This window comes from Kryptolebias marmoratus, linkage group LG10 (genome assembly GCF_001649575.2).
Source record: "Kryptolebias marmoratus isolate JLee-2015 linkage group LG10, ASM164957v2, whole genome shotgun sequence".
In the NCBI taxonomy this organism is placed as follows: Eukaryota; Metazoa; Chordata; class Actinopteri; order Cyprinodontiformes; family Rivulidae; genus Kryptolebias; species Kryptolebias marmoratus.
Window position 1 is genome coordinate 20,467,974 of NC_051439.1, and position 19,684 is coordinate 20,487,657.

The 19,684-nt window shown below is 45.1% G+C and overlaps 1 protein-coding gene and 1 long non-coding RNA gene across 6 annotated transcripts in view; one reads left to right on the forward strand and one right to left on the reverse strand.

Moving 5' to 3' along the window:
- Positions 1 to 36: 36 nt before the first annotated feature.
- Positions 37 to 19,684, reverse strand: part of LOC108247016 (apoptosis-stimulating of p53 protein 1) — a 34,514-nt gene continuing 14,866 nt past the window's right edge. For 3 of the 5 annotated variants that reach the window (XM_017434845.3, XM_017434843.3, XM_017434850.3), the window contains 20 exons: positions 12,542 to 12,637; positions 10,357 to 10,413; positions 10,163 to 10,283; positions 9,874 to 9,953; positions 9,071 to 9,217; positions 8,855 to 8,995; positions 8,580 to 8,775; positions 8,174 to 8,302; positions 5,273 to 5,340; positions 4,980 to 5,178; positions 4,688 to 4,903; positions 4,382 to 4,603; positions 3,788 to 3,938; positions 3,665 to 3,702; positions 3,231 to 3,583; positions 3,012 to 3,158; positions 2,213 to 2,346; positions 1,967 to 2,133; positions 1,689 to 1,888; positions 37 to 1,193 (listed from right to left, as the gene is read on the reverse strand). In XM_017434845.3, the coding sequence (XP_017290334.1) occupies positions 1,152 to 1,193; positions 1,689 to 1,888; positions 1,967 to 2,133; positions 2,213 to 2,346; positions 3,012 to 3,158; positions 3,231 to 3,583; positions 3,665 to 3,702; positions 3,788 to 3,938; positions 4,382 to 4,603; positions 4,688 to 4,903; positions 4,980 to 5,178; positions 5,273 to 5,340; positions 8,174 to 8,302; positions 8,580 to 8,775; positions 8,855 to 8,995; positions 9,071 to 9,217; positions 9,874 to 9,953; positions 10,163 to 10,283; positions 10,357 to 10,413; positions 12,542 to 12,637 (2,904 nt within the window). In that variant the 3' untranslated portion in view covers positions 37 to 1,151. Of the gene's footprint in view, positions 1,194 to 1,688; positions 1,889 to 1,966; positions 2,134 to 2,212; positions 2,347 to 3,011; positions 3,159 to 3,230; positions 3,584 to 3,664; positions 3,703 to 3,787; positions 3,939 to 4,381; positions 4,604 to 4,687; positions 4,904 to 4,979; positions 5,179 to 5,272; positions 5,341 to 8,173; positions 8,303 to 8,579; positions 8,776 to 8,854; positions 8,996 to 9,070; positions 9,218 to 9,873; positions 9,954 to 10,162; positions 10,284 to 10,356; positions 10,414 to 12,541; positions 12,638 to 15,809; positions 16,044 to 19,684 lie in introns of those variants that run through there. The other 2 variants (XM_017434849.3, XM_017434848.3) reach the window with 2 other exon arrangements.
- On the forward strand, positions 16,014 to 16,870 carry LOC119617406. The gene is made up of 2 exons (XR_005233649.1): positions 16,014 to 16,128; positions 16,336 to 16,870. It is a non-coding gene; the product is annotated as an uncharacterized LOC119617406 (long non-coding RNA).

The following is a 19,684-nucleotide window of genomic DNA, read 5'->3' on the forward strand; positions in this document are numbered from 1 at the left end:
ACAATAAAATCAGGTCCAATCCACCACAAAACAACGCATCTTTAACAATCTTTTATTTTTTAAACATTTCAACTATGACTGTTTATTTGGCACACATCAATACACCTTTAAACCCTTACAAATCTGCTCCATTATCTGCTTACAGCTCTTTGTTTAAATGTCACAGCCTTCATTCTCTGCAGGGATTATACTTTTATTAATATTATTATTATTGTACATTTATAGTTACAGGTTTCTCGTCCCTCATATCAAACTTGACTGGATTTATTACACAGCGTGAGTTCAAGGAGCTGAAAACCTGCCTGTACACTAGGTGGCAGCAGTGACAGAAACACAAAAGAATAATGATCATAGAAAACAATTTGTTATAAATAATAATAAGGAAATAAAACATTTTATACATCTACTGACTGATGCTGCTGAAGACGGTTCATAGAGATCAAAGATTACTCTGAAACATTTTATATTTGTTTGAATCTGAAGACAAAATAATCAGATTTATTTTAAACAGCAGATTTAAACTTTAAACTTCTGTCTGAACTTCATCTAAGAGCCATTTTTTCCACACACACACACTTCCTGTCCTCCTCCTTTCTCCTGAACAAACGTCGACACGTCAGCTCGAACCGAGTCGTCTAACCGAGTTAACGACTCCCAGATTCCTCTTAAATCAGGGTGTGGGATCAGAGACCGTAACAGTTCTCGTGTCGGGCGACCTCAGGAACCACACGTCGGTCTCCGGTTCTCACGCCTCCTCCGACGTTCCTCTCTCCGTCTTCACTTTCACTTCTCTCCCTCACTTTCACCTGACGTAAACGGTCAACTTTAGGGTGACATTTGACGGCCGACAACCTGTAAGTTTCACATCACTGAAGCTGAGCTTGAAGCTACACCCAAACTTGAGTTTTCATCGGGTCGCATGGCGCCGGACCCAACGGCGTCGATCTGCTAAAATGTTTTATTGGAGATTTATTTGGCTTCTACCTTAGAAAGTCTCTGCTGCATCCTGACAAACAGAAAGAAAAGTGCCTCAGGAGTCGCCTCCTCGTTTTTACAGTTTCTCTGCCTCATGAAGGCCTCCACCCTCTTCTTCTGTCTGAACTGACTGAGTGCTCCTCCTCCTCCTCCTCCTCCTCCTCCTCCTCCGGCCTTCATGCCAGGGAGCGTTGTCTGGGTTTGATCCTTGGATACAGCTGCAGAGACACAAACACAGAGGCTCACCACATCGTCCCAACTTTCTCCTCCAGATGCTCGAACACCACGAGACGCCGCAGGGGAAAAAAAACAAAAAACGACACCGCCACTTCTTCCCGTTGTCTAAAGGGCTCGGCCCAAACGGCGCCCGTTTCTGGAGCTGCTTTTAATCAGCCGAGTCACAGATTTTAGCAGCTAAAGGTCAAAAGAGACGAGTAAACGTTGCGTTAACGCCGACTTCTGAATGACTTTACTGAAACCGTGTTAAAGTTGAAACGAGCAGAACAGAAGATAAAAATCAGCAAAACAACTAAAAGCTAAAATTATCAAAACTGTAACTACTAATAGAAGTTAAAAGCTAAAACAGTAGCTGAAAGCCTAAAGGCACAGACATATATTTAATTTCTTACCGCATCGTTTCTTTACACAAATCTACTCAACAGCGCGGTTTACAACAGCACCTGAACGCATCACAGACAAACAAGTCATCTCACCCCCAGCAGGTTCCTGGGCACATAGCCCTCGCGGTCGCTCAGCCTCGCCCACCACCACTCCGTCTCAGTGTCGTCGTGGCGACGCAGCACGGTGATGGCGTCGCCCTCGCCGAAGGAGAGCTCGTCGGCCCGCTGGGCGGCGTAGTCCCACAGCGCGTAAACTAGCCCTTTGTTCATCACGCCCAGCTTTTCCTGAACACCTGAGAGAAACAACAAGAACTGAACTCAGAGAATGCCTCTCCGCCGTGGCGCCGCGTGTTTCTGCGTTTGACACCGACTGTAGAGGAACTGAGAACACTGGGTGTAGCCTTCCTCCATTTCTTCACATTTGTCTGCCGCCGTCTCCACGTCGCTGATGGTTGTGGCGAAAATGGCCGCCCCCGACTCGACCAGCATCTTACAGAGGTGGACGCTGTTGCACGAAGCGGCGCAGTGAAGAGGAGTCCTGCAAAGACGAAGGAGGAGTTAAATCTCCTCACCCGAGCCTCGGCGTGCGTCTCCATCTGTTTACTTATCGAACTGACCATCCGTCGCTGTCGGCCGCGTTCACGTTAACTCCGAAGTCCAGCAGGAACTTCACGATGTGGTGATGACCAGCGCAGACGGCGTTATGAAGAGGAGTTATGCCTTCGTCATTGGGCATGCTGGGGTTTTCCACCTTTTACAACAACGTAAACACAATACTTTAGTGAAAAGTGTATTTTCTTTGTGTATTCTCTGGAAAAAAGCGAAATATGAGTCGCTTTTGTTCAAAAACAGTTGGTAAAAAGAGGCCGTGTGGTCCGGTGGTAGACCACCGAGGGGAAAACTTCTTGTCTCGTTTGAATCCCACCTGAGAGTTTTTAAAAGAAATCATCCGAACCAAAACAACCACGGTGGCTCGTCCTAAAAGGAGGTCAATGCCCTGAAAAAGTGCAGCTGGCCGTCGCTAAAACAGATTTATAGATATGAAGGTAATCTAATTTGATGTAAATTCCCTCCACCTCCACCTTCCCTGACAGTCCAAGTTCCCTCAACTGATGAATAAATCATAAAGTTTCTTCTTCTTGCTATATTTAGCCAAGTTTTATGAACCTGAAATTCTACTTTTAGGTGAAAGTCGGTGAAGGTTTATGATCCGTTTTGTTATGAAACTGGAATAAAGACGTACGGTGAAACACTCTGGAGTCCTCAGACTTAATGAAGAATTATACGAGTGCAGCCCAATTATTATAAAAATATTAAATGTGGTGAATGTTTAAAGTTGAGTCTTCCAGAGATCAGATGTTCACTTTACCATTAAAAGTTAATATAAAGTAAATATGAAACGTTGTATAATTTCACCTCGTATATGATCCTCTGCACCAGGTCAAACTCTCCTTCTAAAGACGCGTCGAGCAGCAGAGCCAGAGGGTTGAACTTGACCCGCAGCCCGTGGCCGCTCCGCTCCGATAACGGCTTCTTCAGGTTGCTTCTCTTCGCCTGCGGCGCCTGGGAAGAGCCAAGAAGCGTTAACGACAGATATAGACATACAACACCTGGTTTTAATGTGCTCGTGCGGACCTTCAGCTGTGGAGGCGGGGCAGGAGGCGATGGCGATGGAGAGGCGTGGCCTGTGGAGGTCTGGGCGGGGCTTGTCCCTCTCTGGTTGTTGTTGTTGTGGTCCTCCAGCCTCTCAGGTGCATGAGGTGGACTGGGTTTGGCTGACGGAGCCGACGGAGACGCCGTCTTTGTACTCTCTGCCGTTTTCTCTTTGGACGTTTCCACGGTAACCGAGGGAGGAGATGAGCGGCGGGACTCTTCAGCCTCCGCGGCTGCGACGCTGACCTTCTTCTCACCAGACTCGACGCTCCCATTGGCCGAACTGATGGCGTCCACGTCTCCCAAAAGGCAGTCGGGTTGGTAGAAAGGGTTACCTGGAGCAAAGAACGGGAACGTGAGCCCAAGTTTTATCATTTCTACTCATGAAAGTCACATGACCTTGGCGTCCGTCTCACCTGAGCCTCCCTCCATTCCTCCTGCCAGCGTGTTGAACCTGCGGATCACAACAGTTCCTGTTTTCACCTCAGTTTAACACCAAACCCGCTCTGTTTTCCTGCTGGGGGAGAACCGAGGCCTACCTCTGATACAGCAGTTTCTGAATGTTCGGCCCCGTCGGGCCCTCGGGTTCGGTGATTGAGCTCCGTTTCTTCAGGGGCCGGGGGGCGTTGCTGAGGCGCCGCCGCAGAACCTCCAGGTCGGCGTCACTCTGGTACCGTAACTGGGAGTGAGCTGCAGAGACGGGAGGCCGAAATACTTTACAGAAAAGGTTAACCTCAAGTTTTATGGTTATATCCAACAATATGAATAATTCTGACCACTTTTCTTCCTGAAAGATGATTTTCTTTCATCAGTTCTTCCAGAACTCGTTTTAGTCACTTCAGGTTTATAAAACGACCTTTCTGAAGGAGAGGAGCACCTTTTTTATCACCAAAGGATGTGTTTAAAAGTATAATCATGTCAGGATCTAGTTACTGGATTAGTTTGGGGTAAATATCTTGTTTGCAGCTGAAACAGAATAATCTCTGCAGGACGTCTCTGAGCTTTTTATTCATTAATTCAGGTAAATTCATCCAGTGAGGTTCTTTTTGACCAGGCAGTGAGTGATTCCAGTTATTTACATGTAAAATATCAGAACAATGGCGCAGAAACATTCGTTTAAATCCTGAACGTACCCATTGGTGTGAGCTTGGTGGGACTGAGGGGACGGGGGATGTTGTCCACGTTAGGTGGAGGAGGAACCTGTCCGTTGCTGTTTCCTCCTCCTTCTTTATCTTTGCCTTCCTCCCCCGCTGCCTTCACGCCTCCCCCTCCTCCTCCTCCTCCTCCTCCTCCCTGGAGGAAGGGGACAGGGGACGGAGACGAGGAGGAGGTGGGCAGGATGGGTTTACCGTAGACTGAGGAGAGAAAACACAGGACAGGTGGGGACTTGTATTTTTCTGCGATGAGATGTTTAACGAGCTGAAATCGATTTTCGTTACCTGCTCTGACGGCCGCTCTGTTGCTCAGAGAGCCGTAGTTTTTGGCCTGACCCTGCTGGAGGTACATGCTGTAGATGGAGCTGCTGTTCACAGTGGGGGGGCCCTTCCTGGGGGACTGCGGCCTGGAGGGGTGGTCCGGGACGTAGGGACGTACAGCCACAGCTGGAGGCGGGTCTGCGCGCTCAGCCTGAGGGGACTGCGAGGACGTGGTGGAACCTACCAGCGGGGATCAGTTTAAACCAGAAAACAACAAACAAACAAACAAACAAAGATAAACAACGGGCTGGATTACCTTGGCTTGGATTAGGAGGGACAGAAATACGCTGCTGTATTTGCTGTGAGGAGGAGGAGGAGGAGGAGGATGAAGAGGTCGGGGTGGACCTGGGCCAGCCCAGTGTGCCGGGAGCAGAACGGGGCAGCGAGCTCGTGGCGCAGTGATGCCCCGCTGCCTGATGGGAGGCGCTGGGGTAGGTCCCATACCCGGAGGGAAGCTGCAGGGGAGGAAACAACCAGCGAGGCCTTCAGGACGACATTTAAACACCCAAACATCCACTTTATTCACAGAAGTTAGAGCAGGAACAGAACCTGTTCTGGACTGCAGGTCCTCCAGTCTGGTCCACCTTTGCTGATGTTCGGCCACGGCGCCTCGTTGGCTGAACGGGAAAAAAGAAGGAGCCGAGTTCAAAACACAAAGAGAAGCAAACCGACGCAAATGCAGAGGAGGAAGGATCAGATAAAACAGAGTCAGAAGTTAGTAAAAACAACAAACATGTAAGTTAAAGAAAGTTCTGGACGCTCAGATGGTGCCTGAATATTTTTTACAGTAAAACACAAGCAAAGCAAAACTATAAATAATAATTCAGACCTGGTGACCGAGTCAGCAGATCTGTGTAAAACATTCCCCGTTTTCTGGTTATTTTTCATTTCAGACTGACATATCTGTCCTTTAGCTGAGCAAACACTAAATGTGGTAAAAAAAAAAAGTTTAAAAGGCCAGAAGGCGGTAATCAGTTAAACTGAAGGAATGCACATCGCCCTCCCGAAGTTGTAGTTATGTTAGCTCATAACTTTGACCCTCAGCTACCACCACACTTATTTTACCTCGATATCTGTGAAATTAACTGAATTATAGGAAGTTTTCTGTTTGCTAAATTTGATTACCTGCGGCTCCATCTTGATCGGAGCCGACTCCAGCAGGTAATCCGTAAAATACGATCACTTCCTGAGTGTTTCAGTAAAATCGGAGATATTTTGGTAACACATATGGACGCAGCGGCAGATTGACGTCTAAAAAGAAGGCTGCAGCACTGAAGGCCTGAATCTTGATTTGACCAGAACGACACGACTGTCTGAGCCGATTCGGTGCAGGTGGTGGTATGAGTTAATCCCTACAACTCGATCAACTGTGAGCGCGGGAAGCTCAGTGGCCTCGCCGAGAGGTGACAACTAACAGAACCACAGAGTGACAGAACACCGCAGCTCCTCCTCGTTCCAGAATAATACTGATTACCTGCTGAACATCAGAGTTCTGCGGGCCGGGTCGGGCCGCCGCTTTAACCCGCTGACCTCGGGAAGCAAACGGTCCTGACAGGAAACGAGCAGTCAGCTTTGTGCGAGGTGGAAACTTGGCCTCAGGCCCGGCAGCTCAGATTAGAAGCAGCCTCTCCGAGCGGCACAAGGAGCAGAGAGGACACAGAACATCCCGCCGCAAAGGACAAAAGGACGACTCGATTCAAACCGTCCAGCGGCGCCGTATATTCAGTTCATGGTTAACCAGCTGATTTCTCTAGGAGCTGAGTGTGTTTACACTAAAAATGCAATGAATCTTCATATAATGTGCATTTAAAAATAAGGAATCTGGGTTTGCTTATTGCAGAAAATTAACGTCCATTACCAGCCACTACCACGCCAAGTTTCAGCTGAATATCTGTAAAACTGACTGAACTGCAGCCATTTTAGATTTCTGTCCGGTCTGCCTTTCGGCGGTGGGGCGATAATAAAGACTCGGGGTTTTCTGAACCCGAGCAGTTTGTCTGACGGCAGCAGACTCTCAAACCTCCTGTTATCTTTCTCACACAGACTACCAGACGGAGCTCAGACTTCCCTTCATTCATCTGCTGTTCCTCCCCGCTCGCCGTGATCTACAGCTACGATGCGTTTTCCACATGACGTCAGGCCCGGGGAGGAATAGAACTGTGGCATTCAGGAACACAATGAGGCTTTTAACAGCGCAGGTTAAACACGCCGTGGTTCTACCAGGGAGCGAACGGGGTTATTTTTCCAGTCTGCATGAGCTGGGTTGGTGAAAACGATGGAGACAGATAATAAAATGTTAAACTGTTGATGTTATTAGTCATGTTTAATGCCTGCTCTGTCACCTAACATCTATAAGCATCGAAGCACCTTTATCATTTGGTGGTTATGCTTCTGTTCCTGTCACAATTTAAAATGTTCGTCCAAAAATCAGAAGCGCTGTTCCCCGAGTCGCAACGAAAACCCAGCCCTGCGTGGAAGCTGGAGTTCTGATGTCTTTAACAGTTTCTCGTGACAGAATTGCTCAAATCCTCCAGGATTTACGAGAGGAAAAACACAGCGCAGGAACTGAGCCTCAAACGAACTAATTATGCGAAAAACGAATCGACATAAATTCTCCAACTGTGAGTCTCGGAAACGTCTGGAGGCCAAATGTGTAAAAATGTATTAAATAGGAGATATGACAGGTTAAAGAAGTCCTCCACTTCAGGTTTGAAGAGAAAGTCGATGAGAGTTTGGTTGTTTGTGATTTTCACTCTTAGGTGCATTTTGTTAGTTTAAAAGCTGTTTCTTTTTCTTCTTCTTTAGCTGACCTGCTGTTAGGTTATATTTACATTATGTGCTGTTGTCCCTGTTTTAAATAAATAAAGAAGTTTTGCACAAAGCTCACAGATACTCTTCAAAATAAGAGTCTGGCTCTGTTGTGGATTTAAGTTAGGTTTCAGCTTCCTGTTAGGCGTCACGGCGTCTTCAGTTTCGTCATGAATTTTCCCGTTTGTAGTTTATTCCCCTCCGTTCTGCAGCGGGTCAGAGGGTTTCTCAGGAATAATCGAATCTGAGTCCTGTGTTTATTTTCTGAAGCTGTTTTCTAACCCCGAGCAGCTGCTGACTATCGGATGTCTCGTCTGCATCCCTTAGCACGCGACCCTCACATTTTAAGGTCAGTTTGTGATTCTGATTTAATTATGTTCTCTGCACTCGCCATCTGCTCTGTGTAATTATATCAACACACAAAACGGTCCGCAACGTTCGAGAGAACCGGGACTTCGCTTTGGGTTTTCCTGCCTTCAGTGTTCGTCTCGACTTATTTAATGACACAGAACCAAGGTTTCAAACTCTGAATGGGATCTGTAAACACTAAAATCTCAATATATCACAAGATTTTGACATTAGTTTGAGTTACGGCAGGTACAGAACAGCAAAGAGGCGGTAAAACTCCCTCCAACGACTCACTGTTGTTACCGTCCCCGCCTTGAGGGGCTCGAGGTCCCTCCCACGTCTCAGTGGGCTTGGACAGGACGATGTCTAAATCTGACACTTTCCACTGGCCGGGAGGCTTCCTGGTTCCGGTCCTGTCCTCCTCTGCACCGCCAGCCAAGACAACAACAAGACCAACCACGAGACAGTAACAACCAGCGAGGGGAATAAAAAACACAACAGAACGACGCCACGGTGACGGTCACAGCAGCGACCGCCACCAGGACAGGCCGCCGCGTTACGCCAGGACCGGTAATGGCAACAAGAACAACAGATGAGGGGACAGGAGAAGACAGGAAGAGGGAACAAAAGGACAGTTAGACAGAAAGAAACCTGAGTTCGAAGGGGATTTAAAAAGCCTACAAAGATCAACTTTACCAACCTGAGAGGGAGCGGACGTGGTTGAGAGCGGCGGGTTTGGGTGGTGGGTCAGCAGGCAGGGGGTACCCGGGGTCCTGTCTCCCCTCGGCAGGAACCTGAACGTAGGGACAGACGGCCGCCACCCGACCCGAAACTCCCCCGCCCGAGTGGGGAGACGCCTGAGGGGAGGACGGGCCGCCACCGTTCATCCGGCTCAGCTGGAGGAGCAGAAGAAGGCGGAGTTTAAACGAGCGTTACTCGAGTTTAAAAGCCTGCGACGGCAGGAACGGGTCCTACCTCTGCTCTCTTCTTGTGCAGGCGTTCTCTCAGGTCACAGATGCGTTGGTCCATCACCGTCACCTGGGCGTTCCTCTTGTTCAGCAGCTCCTTGTTCTGAGCCAACTTGCCGCTCTGCTCCAGATTGTGGCGGTTGCGAGCCTGAAACGGCACCACAGTTAGGAGTCTGAGCTGAAGAACGGAAACCTGCTGGGTCGGCATGTAGGAGCCGGTCACCTGCAGCTCCTGGTAGAGTTTCCTCAGCTCCACGGCTGCAGGGCCGGACAGGGAGGAGCCTTTATGAGAGGCGGGAGCCCCCTGAGGTGGGGTCCCCGAGTGCAGCTGGAGGCGTCCTTTCCTCAGGTCATCCAACTGTTGAGTCAGCTGGGAAATCAAACATTAAAACGACCGTAAGAACTCCTGATCTGCTGCAGATAAAGAACGTTTATCTGTCATTCGGCTTCATTTGTAGAAAAAGAACCGCAGCCTTCAGGCACTCGGGTTAAAGAGCAGCTCAAAAAACAGAAAACTGAATTTGCAAACAAGTTCAGCAAAATCATCTGGGATTTGAAGTGATTTTATCAGTTTGACCAACTATAAAGTAAACAGGCAACTTAATTGGTTTTGTAGCTAAGATTTGACCAAACAATTAAAAGAAAAGTCTCTTGTGGACGTCAGCCTCAGGATAAACATTAAAAGGTGAAACCTGAACAGACTTGACTTCAAAACATCAGGACAGGAACAAGATTTCTTCCTTTAATTTAATGACAAATCAAGTCCGATCAGAAATCCAGCTTTTTAATAATCTTCATATTTTCTTTGTAAAAGTTCCTTACATAACAAAAAAGTGACGTAAAACCTGATTTCTGGTCACATGTTGTTACCTGTTGTTCACTGATTCTTCAGTAAAACCTTTTGAAACTCACAACTTTTAATTTAAGATAATATTCCTGTGTTTTGGGTCTATTTTGCCCCTGACAGGACGAGCCGGAGCACCCAGACCTGAACCCGTTCTGTGAGCAGGTGCGTCTCCTCGTTACCTGGTCGACTCTGATCACGGCGGACTGCAGCTCCGCCTGCTTCTCCTGAAACAGGTTGCTCATGTGGTCGATCTCTGCAGCTGCAAACAGACAAAAAAAGGGAGAAAAATCAGATTTAAGTCTCTTTAACATCCACAGGCTGCAACAAATGTCTAGCTGTGAAATTAAACTCATTCTTTGTGGCGTTTTGAATCCTGATTTGTATCATTTCTGGTTTTGCTGATTTTCTTGCTGTTCTTGATAATTATTTGTGGTGTAAACGGTCATCGTCCCTGCGGTGCAGCCTTACAGAGGTTCCCGTTGATCAGTTTGCTGTAGTCCACCTGGCCTCTCATGGCTCGGATCTTCTTCAGCTTTGCCTCCTGTGTCTCCACGCGCTCTTTGAGCCGCTGCAGCTTCTCAGCTTCGGACTAAAACGTGGAATAATAAGAATTAAAAATAAAGCCTTCCGCCACTCAGATGTGTTTTTAATGATCAGCCCACCTGGGTCTGCCCCTGGTTCGACCTGCCGCCCTGCTGAAGATACCTCAGTCTCTGCTCCTGCGTGAAAACAAACAAACAAATAAGAGGATTTTTCAGGTTTTTATAGGTTTTAATTCAAAACCAGCTGGACTGACGGCTCTAAGTTTGACTTTCAGCGGATTAAACCTCCCACAAAGAGGCAGGAGCTGATTTAATTTCACCTCTTCGGTCGGCCTTTCAAAGTTTTTCTTTAGATTTTGGTCGCTCTCTCACTCAGTTTCGGTCCTTGTACCTGATCATTTCTAGATCTGATCTGTGAATCATTCAGACATAAAAAAAGATCCTAAACTCGAGGGATGAATCAGTGAAGAGTGGACCCACAACAGACAACCAGAAGCTATTTTAAATCAGATCTGTCACAAATTGTTCCCATTTATTTAGTTGAATCTATGAAAAATAACAAAGACAACACAGTTTAATGGTCAGGAAACAAGATTTTAGATTTAAACAAACCCAAACCGTTCTGAACCCGTTAGTGACGGTCAGCTTAAATGAGTTATTCCGCTGAAAAGACAAAAAATTAAATCAGATTGTCATAAATTCAAGGCGGGAGAAAAACTCAAATGCGATGCCACGTCAAAACACGTCCCACCTGAAGACGGCGCCGTGAGGACCAGCTGGGATAAATTACGCAGCATTTTCAAAATAAAACAGGAAGCGGATTTAAAAACAAAAGCTGACTCAAAACCAAACCCAGAAAACTTTCAACCGTGACTCAATCGTTCCTGGTTCTGCTAACGTTTTACTGAATTGTTCCAAACCGGACATCTTATTTTTATTTTTATCTTTTTTTTTTTCATACCTGTTGATTTTTTTCAGTGTATCTGAGCCAAACACTGTAAAACATTTAGGGAAACAACAGAGCTGCCATGTGTGAAGCTGACTGAGGCGCTTTTCACCTCCTTTCTCTGCATCATGCTGACGTGATGGAAAGCTGACCTGTGTGTGTTTCTCCACACATCATTCACTGAAAGCACACACACACACCTAACAACACATTACATAACAGCAGCCTGTTTGATCGCAGAGCGCAGGAGGAAAGGTTTCAGGGTTTTTTTTCTCCTCTGGAAGTCATTAATCCACCCTGAATTAGAAGAGTGCCTCTGAAATCCACCCTCTCAGAGGGAAAGAAACGGACTCAAAAAGCAGGAAGGAAACGTTTAATCTGTCACTCGCTGCTTTAAAAAAAAAGCTGAAACTCAGCATAAATGTGACAGCAGAGAAATATAACTCCCATAATGGCCTCCATAAGCCAAAACAAGCCAAATAAAGGTTGAAGTTTGTCAAGATTACACGCTTTACCAAATGATTTTTTTTTTTTTGTTCTGGCAGTCGCAGCTGTTTGTTGACCCAACTTCCTGTCAGCTCAGAGGTCATTTCCTCGCCCAACCATCCATGCCTTTCTTTAAAAACGAAGCGTCTTTCCTCTTATTTTTATCGCGCCCCGATCCTGCGTCCTGTTTCTGAAGAATGTGAGGCCGACAGACTCTAACGTGGACAGAGTCGCTCCCTGAGAGGCGGACGGAAACTGACCGAAAACTAAGAACGACAAACCGCAGCCGTGTGAAAACTTTAAGCCAGATCTTGGACATCCTTGATCCGCGAGCAGCAGAAGACATTAATGTTTCCACTGTGTTTTATGCAGGAAACACGAGAAGCTAAAAGGAGCCTTCGCTTCCAGCCTTTGATCAGAAAATTCTGAGCTAAAAACACGACTGGTCTGTGGAAGTTTGGGGATTTTAGCGAAAATGATGTGTCCTGCAGCAGACAGAGACAGACTGGGAGAAAGAGGACAAGAAGCCCAACGTTCTGATGTATAATTTGACTACGAGCTGAATAAGTTAAGAGTAAGAAGAGTTTATTTTGCAAAGGTTTTGATGCTTAGTGTGTGTGACGTCAGCTGTCAGGTTGAACGTCCCGTTCAAATCATTAAACTTAAACTGCAATTGTTTAAAAACCGTAAAAATGGAAACAAAAACCTAATTTCTGTCAGGGGAAGTCGTTCTCTCATGTGCTCCACCAAACTCCCACTGATCCCTAATGGGAGTTTTTCTGCAGGTTTTGTCAGAGCTCACTAATCCTGAAATAAATGATAATTTGCATGTTTTATTTCCAAGCTGTGGGATGAGACAGGTGTGAGCGTTACCTTGGCGATCAACATCTGCTGCTGAGCCTCTATCTGCTGCTGTTGTCTCAAGGCCATTTCCTGGAGCTCGGAGAGGGTCAGCTCCACACGGGGGACCTGAAACACACACACATCTACGCGTTAGGGTTCGTTATTTCCTGTTCACCTGTGTTTCAGGACCGTCAGTGTCGAGGTGAAACCCAAACAGGTCACTCAGCAGCTTCTGCGTCCTCGACAGAGCGACTGCCGCCACCTCGCAGCGACACGGATGTTTTTTTTAATCCAGGACAAACATTTCGAGGAATTACGAGAGCCCGGCTACATCCTGTTGTTACTCTCCACCCGGTGTGTCACATTCATCAGGAAATCCAGTCAGTTTCTCAGTAAACAGCAAATTTATAATCAATATGTGTGACCCGTGCTGCAAAATGAGTCAGAATGAGCTCAGGCTGCAGACCAAAATAAATAAAAATTGATTTTTGCCCATTTTTGACCCCATCTATCACTAAATCAGCGTACAATCTTCTCAATCTAGCTTTAAATCGAAGTTTTCTAACAGGCACGTCTTCAGAAATAATCCTTTGTTTTATAACCATTATGATTTCCTTTGAAACTGACCATTTTTCTCTGCTGGGAAATCCCTTTGTATAATGTTTGGCACCATTGTGAAGCTCGGTGCTCTTGTAAGCAGAGCCAGCTTGTTGCCAGATGATAAATCAGCAAATTTCCACAAACTACAAATCATTTTGATGCTTCTAAGATGAAAAATTCAACAATAATAACAAAAATTAAAAAATACTCATTGTGACTCATTTTGTGATGAATTTATTAAAGCCAGCGTCGCTCCAGGCTTTCAGAAAGAGCACTTGAAGATTCCTAATAATTAACCAGAAGTCTAAAAATGCTTTTAAACTGCGTTAAAATAATAATCCTGGTTTATCTCAGTTAGTCAGGGAGGAGTTGAGGCAACAATCCATAATGCTGAACAGACGCTTTGTGTTTTGGGATTTCTTAAATATGAAAACTTCTCACCGCTCTTGGGGAGAGGAGACAGTTATGATATGCATCGGTGATTAATGACTCTGACAGAAACGTCGGGTTGTAGAAAGCATTAATGCCTTCAGGCTGACTTGTGTTATTCTTGAAACGTAACGCTGATGCTGCAGGTTTTTTTTTTTTTTTTTACATAATGCAGACTCCATCATGTTTTAGACAGTGACATCACGCACATTAAAGCCTGCCATTAGCCAAGTGCTGACCTGTGGGATCCAGAACGTCCTCGTGTTGGTGCACATTTTAAAGAGTCTGCAGACGTCGATGCAAACTGGTCCACCTGGGAAGAAACCCAGCCTGTGCCGGTCTTACCGGGCCTTGGCCCTCACAGAAAAACAACAAGTGGTACGTTACACCTGAGGAAATAAGCGTTTAGGACACGTTCATGTGGAAAAAAAAGAGGTAAACTTGTTTGTTTTTCTGTAAGGGAAGCCAACAACACTTTTGATGCGATACGATGAAACTCCAGGGCAGGTTTACTACGACCCTGCGCCTGTCACAAAGTCAGTTCTGATATTTATTATCCTCATAAATCTCCACCTGAGAGGCTGTGAGCACAGTGATCTGACCTTGCTGCGCACATATTTATGGGAGTTTCGCTTTCTGAATGTAAATTTCCGGGAGGTGAGTATTTAAATGAACTACAAATGCCTCCATGCGTCTCGGAGTAAAGACATGAATAAATAAAAAATAAAAATAATAATAACCGAGGACCAGTAACGAGTAATAAAACACAACCAGATTTACAAAAAGGTTTGTGTAGCTCTTTTGGGCGCAAATTAGGCTGTGGTGCATTTCACCAAAGGGAGATGTGCGCCTCAAACTGTGACGCAAACCGACCAGCGCAGTTCGTCCATGTTTAAACGTGGTTTTATGCGTGCATGAGGAGGAAACCCCACGCATATTCATTGTATAAAACTGCCAGGGCTTTAAAACATTTGATTTGACTCTCAAAGACCATCAATGTCGTCTCCTGTAACTGTCTCAGGAGAAGAAACAGGAAGAGGAGCGACCTTCTGCCCTGTGAGGAAAAGATACGATGATTTATCCTCTCTTTAAATTAAGATGAGGCATTTATCTACAAACAAACTGTCAAAAAAGTGTGTGTCTGTTTGCAACAACATAGAATTATTGCTCTTTGGTTTGTGTGAAAACATCAAGGAGGAGCAGATAGCGGATGGAAAAAAACATGCTGACAGCTTTTAGTAAATCTGGGCCACATTTAGTTCATAATCTGAGCAAATATAAAAAATTTAAATGTGAAATCTGTTTTTTAAGAGTGAGGGTTAATAAAGCAATCTGTTCCTAAAGGCAGAAATTTTACACAACCATTAAAATTTGATGATTTTTTATGTATTACAGTGTTTATCTTCTTTAACAAGGATTTTAAAAAAGAGAGAAGTTTTATGTCGATGTCTGCTGCAGGATAAATATTGTTATGAAACAAAAAGTTGGTTTTGTTTACGTCACGAAATCGGCAACAACTGATGATGGATTTTGCTTCTTAAAGGGGCGAGTGAATATTTTAACCACTAATGCTTAAAGTTAAAAACCAAGGAGAAAGTCACAATCAAGGAGATTCAGCTTTTATGCGTCGTCAGCTTTATCTTCTTATTTATTTGTTAATATGTTTGTTTGTTTTATGTAGAGTAGAAGGTAAAGAATCACTGCAGTGCTTCAGAGTCATTAGAAGAGCTCACAGTTTCCATTATTCCTTCAGACTGACTTGTAGAGGCTGCATATTTATGCCTGCTGTCTTTTTATTTAATTCAAAAACTACCCAACAGTGCCAGGAAACATAAACAAGACCAGGTAAATTTGGGCTCCAACGAGGATTAAACAGCACTAAATGACTATTAGGTGGATAATTTTTACTCTTCCAATCATCTTTTTGGCTTTGTGAGACAGTTTCTTTTAGAAACCCAAAAAGAAAAAGCCATAAAATTGGATTATGTTTTCCAAAAACATTTTGCTTTTATTTTTACTCACTCAAAGACAATTTATTGCACAAAATCTTCATAAAATAGTGTGAATGATAACTTATTGATTTGATTTGATTAAGTTTAAACACACTAAATATTTCTGTCCCATCTCTACAATGTTTTTCATTCCAGCATGCATCCTGCAGACAGTAAAAAGTTAAAAATCCACCTGACTCATGTCTGAATCCTGCTGGCGTCAGTCACACTGATGTTATCATGCAGTTTCCATCAGCGCCACGCTGCGCCGTATTTACCTGCAGGCTGTCCCATGTGATCCTGCAGGAGCGGACTTTAATTTTGCTGCATTGTCCTTCGACGGTAAACTCCTGCACCAGATCCACCTCGTTCCACTCCATGGTGGCAGCGAATCGCAGAGACCCGGCGGACCTTCGCGGGGCTTGGAGAGCAGGACGCCGGAGGGCTTTAAGAAGGGGGTGGGAATCGGAGCGATCCTTATCACAACTTTCCCTCCCGTCCGTCTGCCGATGTGCTGAGATTTACGACTCCGGCTCGCCGGCTCAGCCCACCCGCCCTCCCTCGCGGCCTCTCTCACAGAAACTCTCTTATTTATTGGTGAGTTCTCGAATGACGTGTGAACAGAGTAAAAACCCTTAATGTGACTCTGCATTCAGGTAATACAGCACAGGCTTTTAAAGCCTGACAATGAGTAGAAAAAGACGAAATGAAAGTCATCATTTTAATGATTTTCTTTGTCAGCATCCTTTCTTCTACTTTCCCTCCTTCATCTCTCTTTCCCTCTGTCCTGTCATCCCTCTGCAGCTGGCTTTTTGCTGCAGCGACACCCCCTCTTCTCTGCCTCTCCGCCCTCCTCACACCTCCCTTTCTTCTTTCTACCACTTTCTCTCAGAAGTGAAATCACTGCGCCACAGCCCGACGGCGGCTCCAGCTGCTGCCAGCCACCAACCCCCCTCCTCGCTCCAGATGTGCGCGACGAGGAAGACGACCCACGTTCCTGAAAGACCAGCGACGCTAACCGTCCGTGTGCTCAGATATCAGAATCCTGCTGCGTCACGTTTTCATCCTGCTTCTTTTTCCACACACACACACAGGCATGTGACTGCTGCGTCACACATTTCTCTCACACAAACAAACGCACAATCAGGACAATTACTTCAGCCGGTGTTGCTGTTCTAGATGAGTCGGGCTCTGCAGAGCGAGTAAAGAAAGTAGAAAACATAAAATAACTGAACGTCAGGGACAGTACCTGTTTAAGGCTGCAAAGATGGAGATATCACACAAAAATGACAAAAACAAGTTAAATGATCTCCAAAATTGAACAAAGATGTGTGATAAATAACTCTGTTCAGGTAAACCGCAGCTCGCTCATTTATTAGCTACAAATAAAAGCACATCCTATTAGGAAAGAAGCCAAAATAAAAAGCTGTTTGAATGGCGGACAGCACGCTGACAGGGAGTGCAGCTTCAGGTCGTTAACAGGACTGATAAACGCCTCTGCAGAGAAGTGCTTATAGAGGAATCATGAATGTTTTCAGCTTAATGTCCCATTATTTTGGACACCAGGTGATAAAGTGCCGCAGTTTTGATTTATAGCCCAAAACCAAAACAGAAACCAGCGCTGCTAAATGTCATATCTATCCAATTACCAGTTCTGACTCACTGATTCATTTGGAGTCTTCTAAACAGCTATAAAAAGGTGATTCTCTTTGTCTCGTGTTTGCTGAAGCGAATACGTAGATTTAGTCATGCTCAAAAGGCAGACTATAAGAAATGAACAGAATAAACTTTAATGAGAGGCAACTCAACCTCTTCCAACCACAAGCTTCTCTCTCGTGTCGCCTTCTGTTGTAACTATAATCTGAAGCACATGAGTGTGTTTGACTGACTTAGTGTGTGTGTGTGTGTGTGTTGGGTTTCCCAACACACATTGTTCTGATCACAGATCTTCACATCTGCTGTGCGTCTCCAGTAAAAATATTCATCCTGCTCTCCAATAACAGCCTTCAGACATTCCACGGGAGGAAAACCCAACGGTAACCCTCCTGCTTCACACGGCTCCCAGCATCCTCCTCCAACTGACCGATTTAATCCTTGAGCCTCACAGCGAGACGGCCTGTCCATCAGCGGCGTCCTCGGGCGAAGCCCAGACGTGAAATATAAAGAAACATCTCAGCAGAAAGTGCTGGTTCGTGTTTATGGACTCGTAACGCAGCACCATCAGGACTATCGTGTGTCAAACGTAGCGTCTGAAGTTTGCCGACGTCTCTGAACTCAGACTGTCACACCCGACGCATTTAGAGCGATGAAACGCAGGAAAAACCTTCATCTTAATCAGGTCAGAGTTTAGGGTTATTAAAGGGTGTGTCAGGGAGGGCGTCTGAGAAACGCCTACATTTAGAAGTGATTTTTAATTCACTCTGCAACAAGTGGATCAAGCTGCATCATGTTTCGTTTCCACATGAAGGAAGTCAAAGAAGCTGTGCACGAAACGGTGATGTGAGGTAGAAAAATGGTGTCATTGGTGGGACGAAATACCATGAAATACACAATAAAACTAATATTATCCATCCATGACAAATCAATTCAGTTTAAAATTTCTTTATTCTTAATTAACAGACCGTAACGTGTGACGTTTCAGCCAGATTCGACTTTCTGTTTCCAGCCTGTTAAACTTCCCTCGTTCATGCGGTCATAAAGCAGAAACACAATGTGTTTAAAAGTACCCTAACTTTCCTGCTAAAACACAGTGTGAATGCTTACTGCTGAATCATTGTCCTAAAAGCTGCTGAAGAAGCTGAAACTGGGCTGAAATGTTTTAATCACTGAACTGAACACTAGCTGGTAAATACGAGCCAGAAGCTGGAAAATGCTCAACAATAACAGGAAAAAGCTGGAAGCTCAAACATGCAGAACAATTGTCTAAAATAGAAGAACAAACCTAAAAACAGGAATGTGAGACCAAATTTTAAACTCTGATTACGACAAAAACGTACAAGATTTCAAAAAGCTGAATCATTCGGTGATAGCTGAGTGTTTTGTGTTTTGTTTAAACTTCAAACTTTTCTAATATGCTGAAGTAGTTTGCTTTTAAAGAGCAGTAAGAAATTGAAAAGGGGTTCTCCTGTGACCTTGACTTTTGACCCCTTGACCCTGAAATCAGCAGGGATTATCCTGTGCAGCTAAATGGTAGCAGAATTCGAGCTCGAGCGGACGGCGCCATACTATAATACAACCCGTCATACAACCCCTGCTGGTGCCATTTCGGGATTAAATCTGGATTCATCGGTTTATTTTGTCTTTGCACTGATAAAATCTGATTCATTTAATTATTACTTCCTGCTGTTTAGCTGTATTGTTTTCTCGTTAGCAACGCCTACTGTTTGGGAGGAGAACTGCAGCAGCTCTGCTACGAACGGCAACAAACACTGAACGTGTGCTTCGACCTGATTATTAGGCCAGGTCGGTAAAGCTCCAATCCTTCAAAATAAGAGCCAGAAACCACACCGCAGCCCCACAGGTCCCGCATCCATTAACGGATTAGAGGCAGTTTGGAAGCAAGGTGTTCATGGGAAAAATGTCACAAATGTTAATAAATGTGTTGCATTTTCTATCCGAGACAAATCGCTCCAACATTAGGAAGTTTAAAAGCCAGGGAGTGAAAGACAAAAGTGGGGCTCACGATTCTAAAGGTTTCTTTAACTTTCGAGAGAATTTTCTTTGGCAGCTGGTCTTAATGTTTGTCTCTGTCCAGTGATGGACTCCAAATAGTTTAAATTGACCTTTAACCTTTGTCAGATTGATGGGCAGCAACAGCTACCTCTCTGAGTTCCTTCCTCCTCGGCTTTGTGTCCTCCAGAGCAACAAACTGATGAAGCTTTTGTTTTCATAAAGGTGGACGATGCTCGGTTAATCGATGCGTCTGAATTGGAGATGAACTGATTTGATTTTCTTTGTAAAAAAAAGTTCCAAGTCGTTTTTTTTTTTCCGTACTGAGAGTCTAAGAATAAAGTGCAGCATTTTAAAAGTCTGAAAGCTGAGAGTTACTGAAGGGGAAGATTACCACACCAACACAGAAACCCAACGACACACGGTCCAAAAAGAAGAAAAAGCCCCACCCTGCCAGCCTTCACATGACGTAAGCAACACCGAG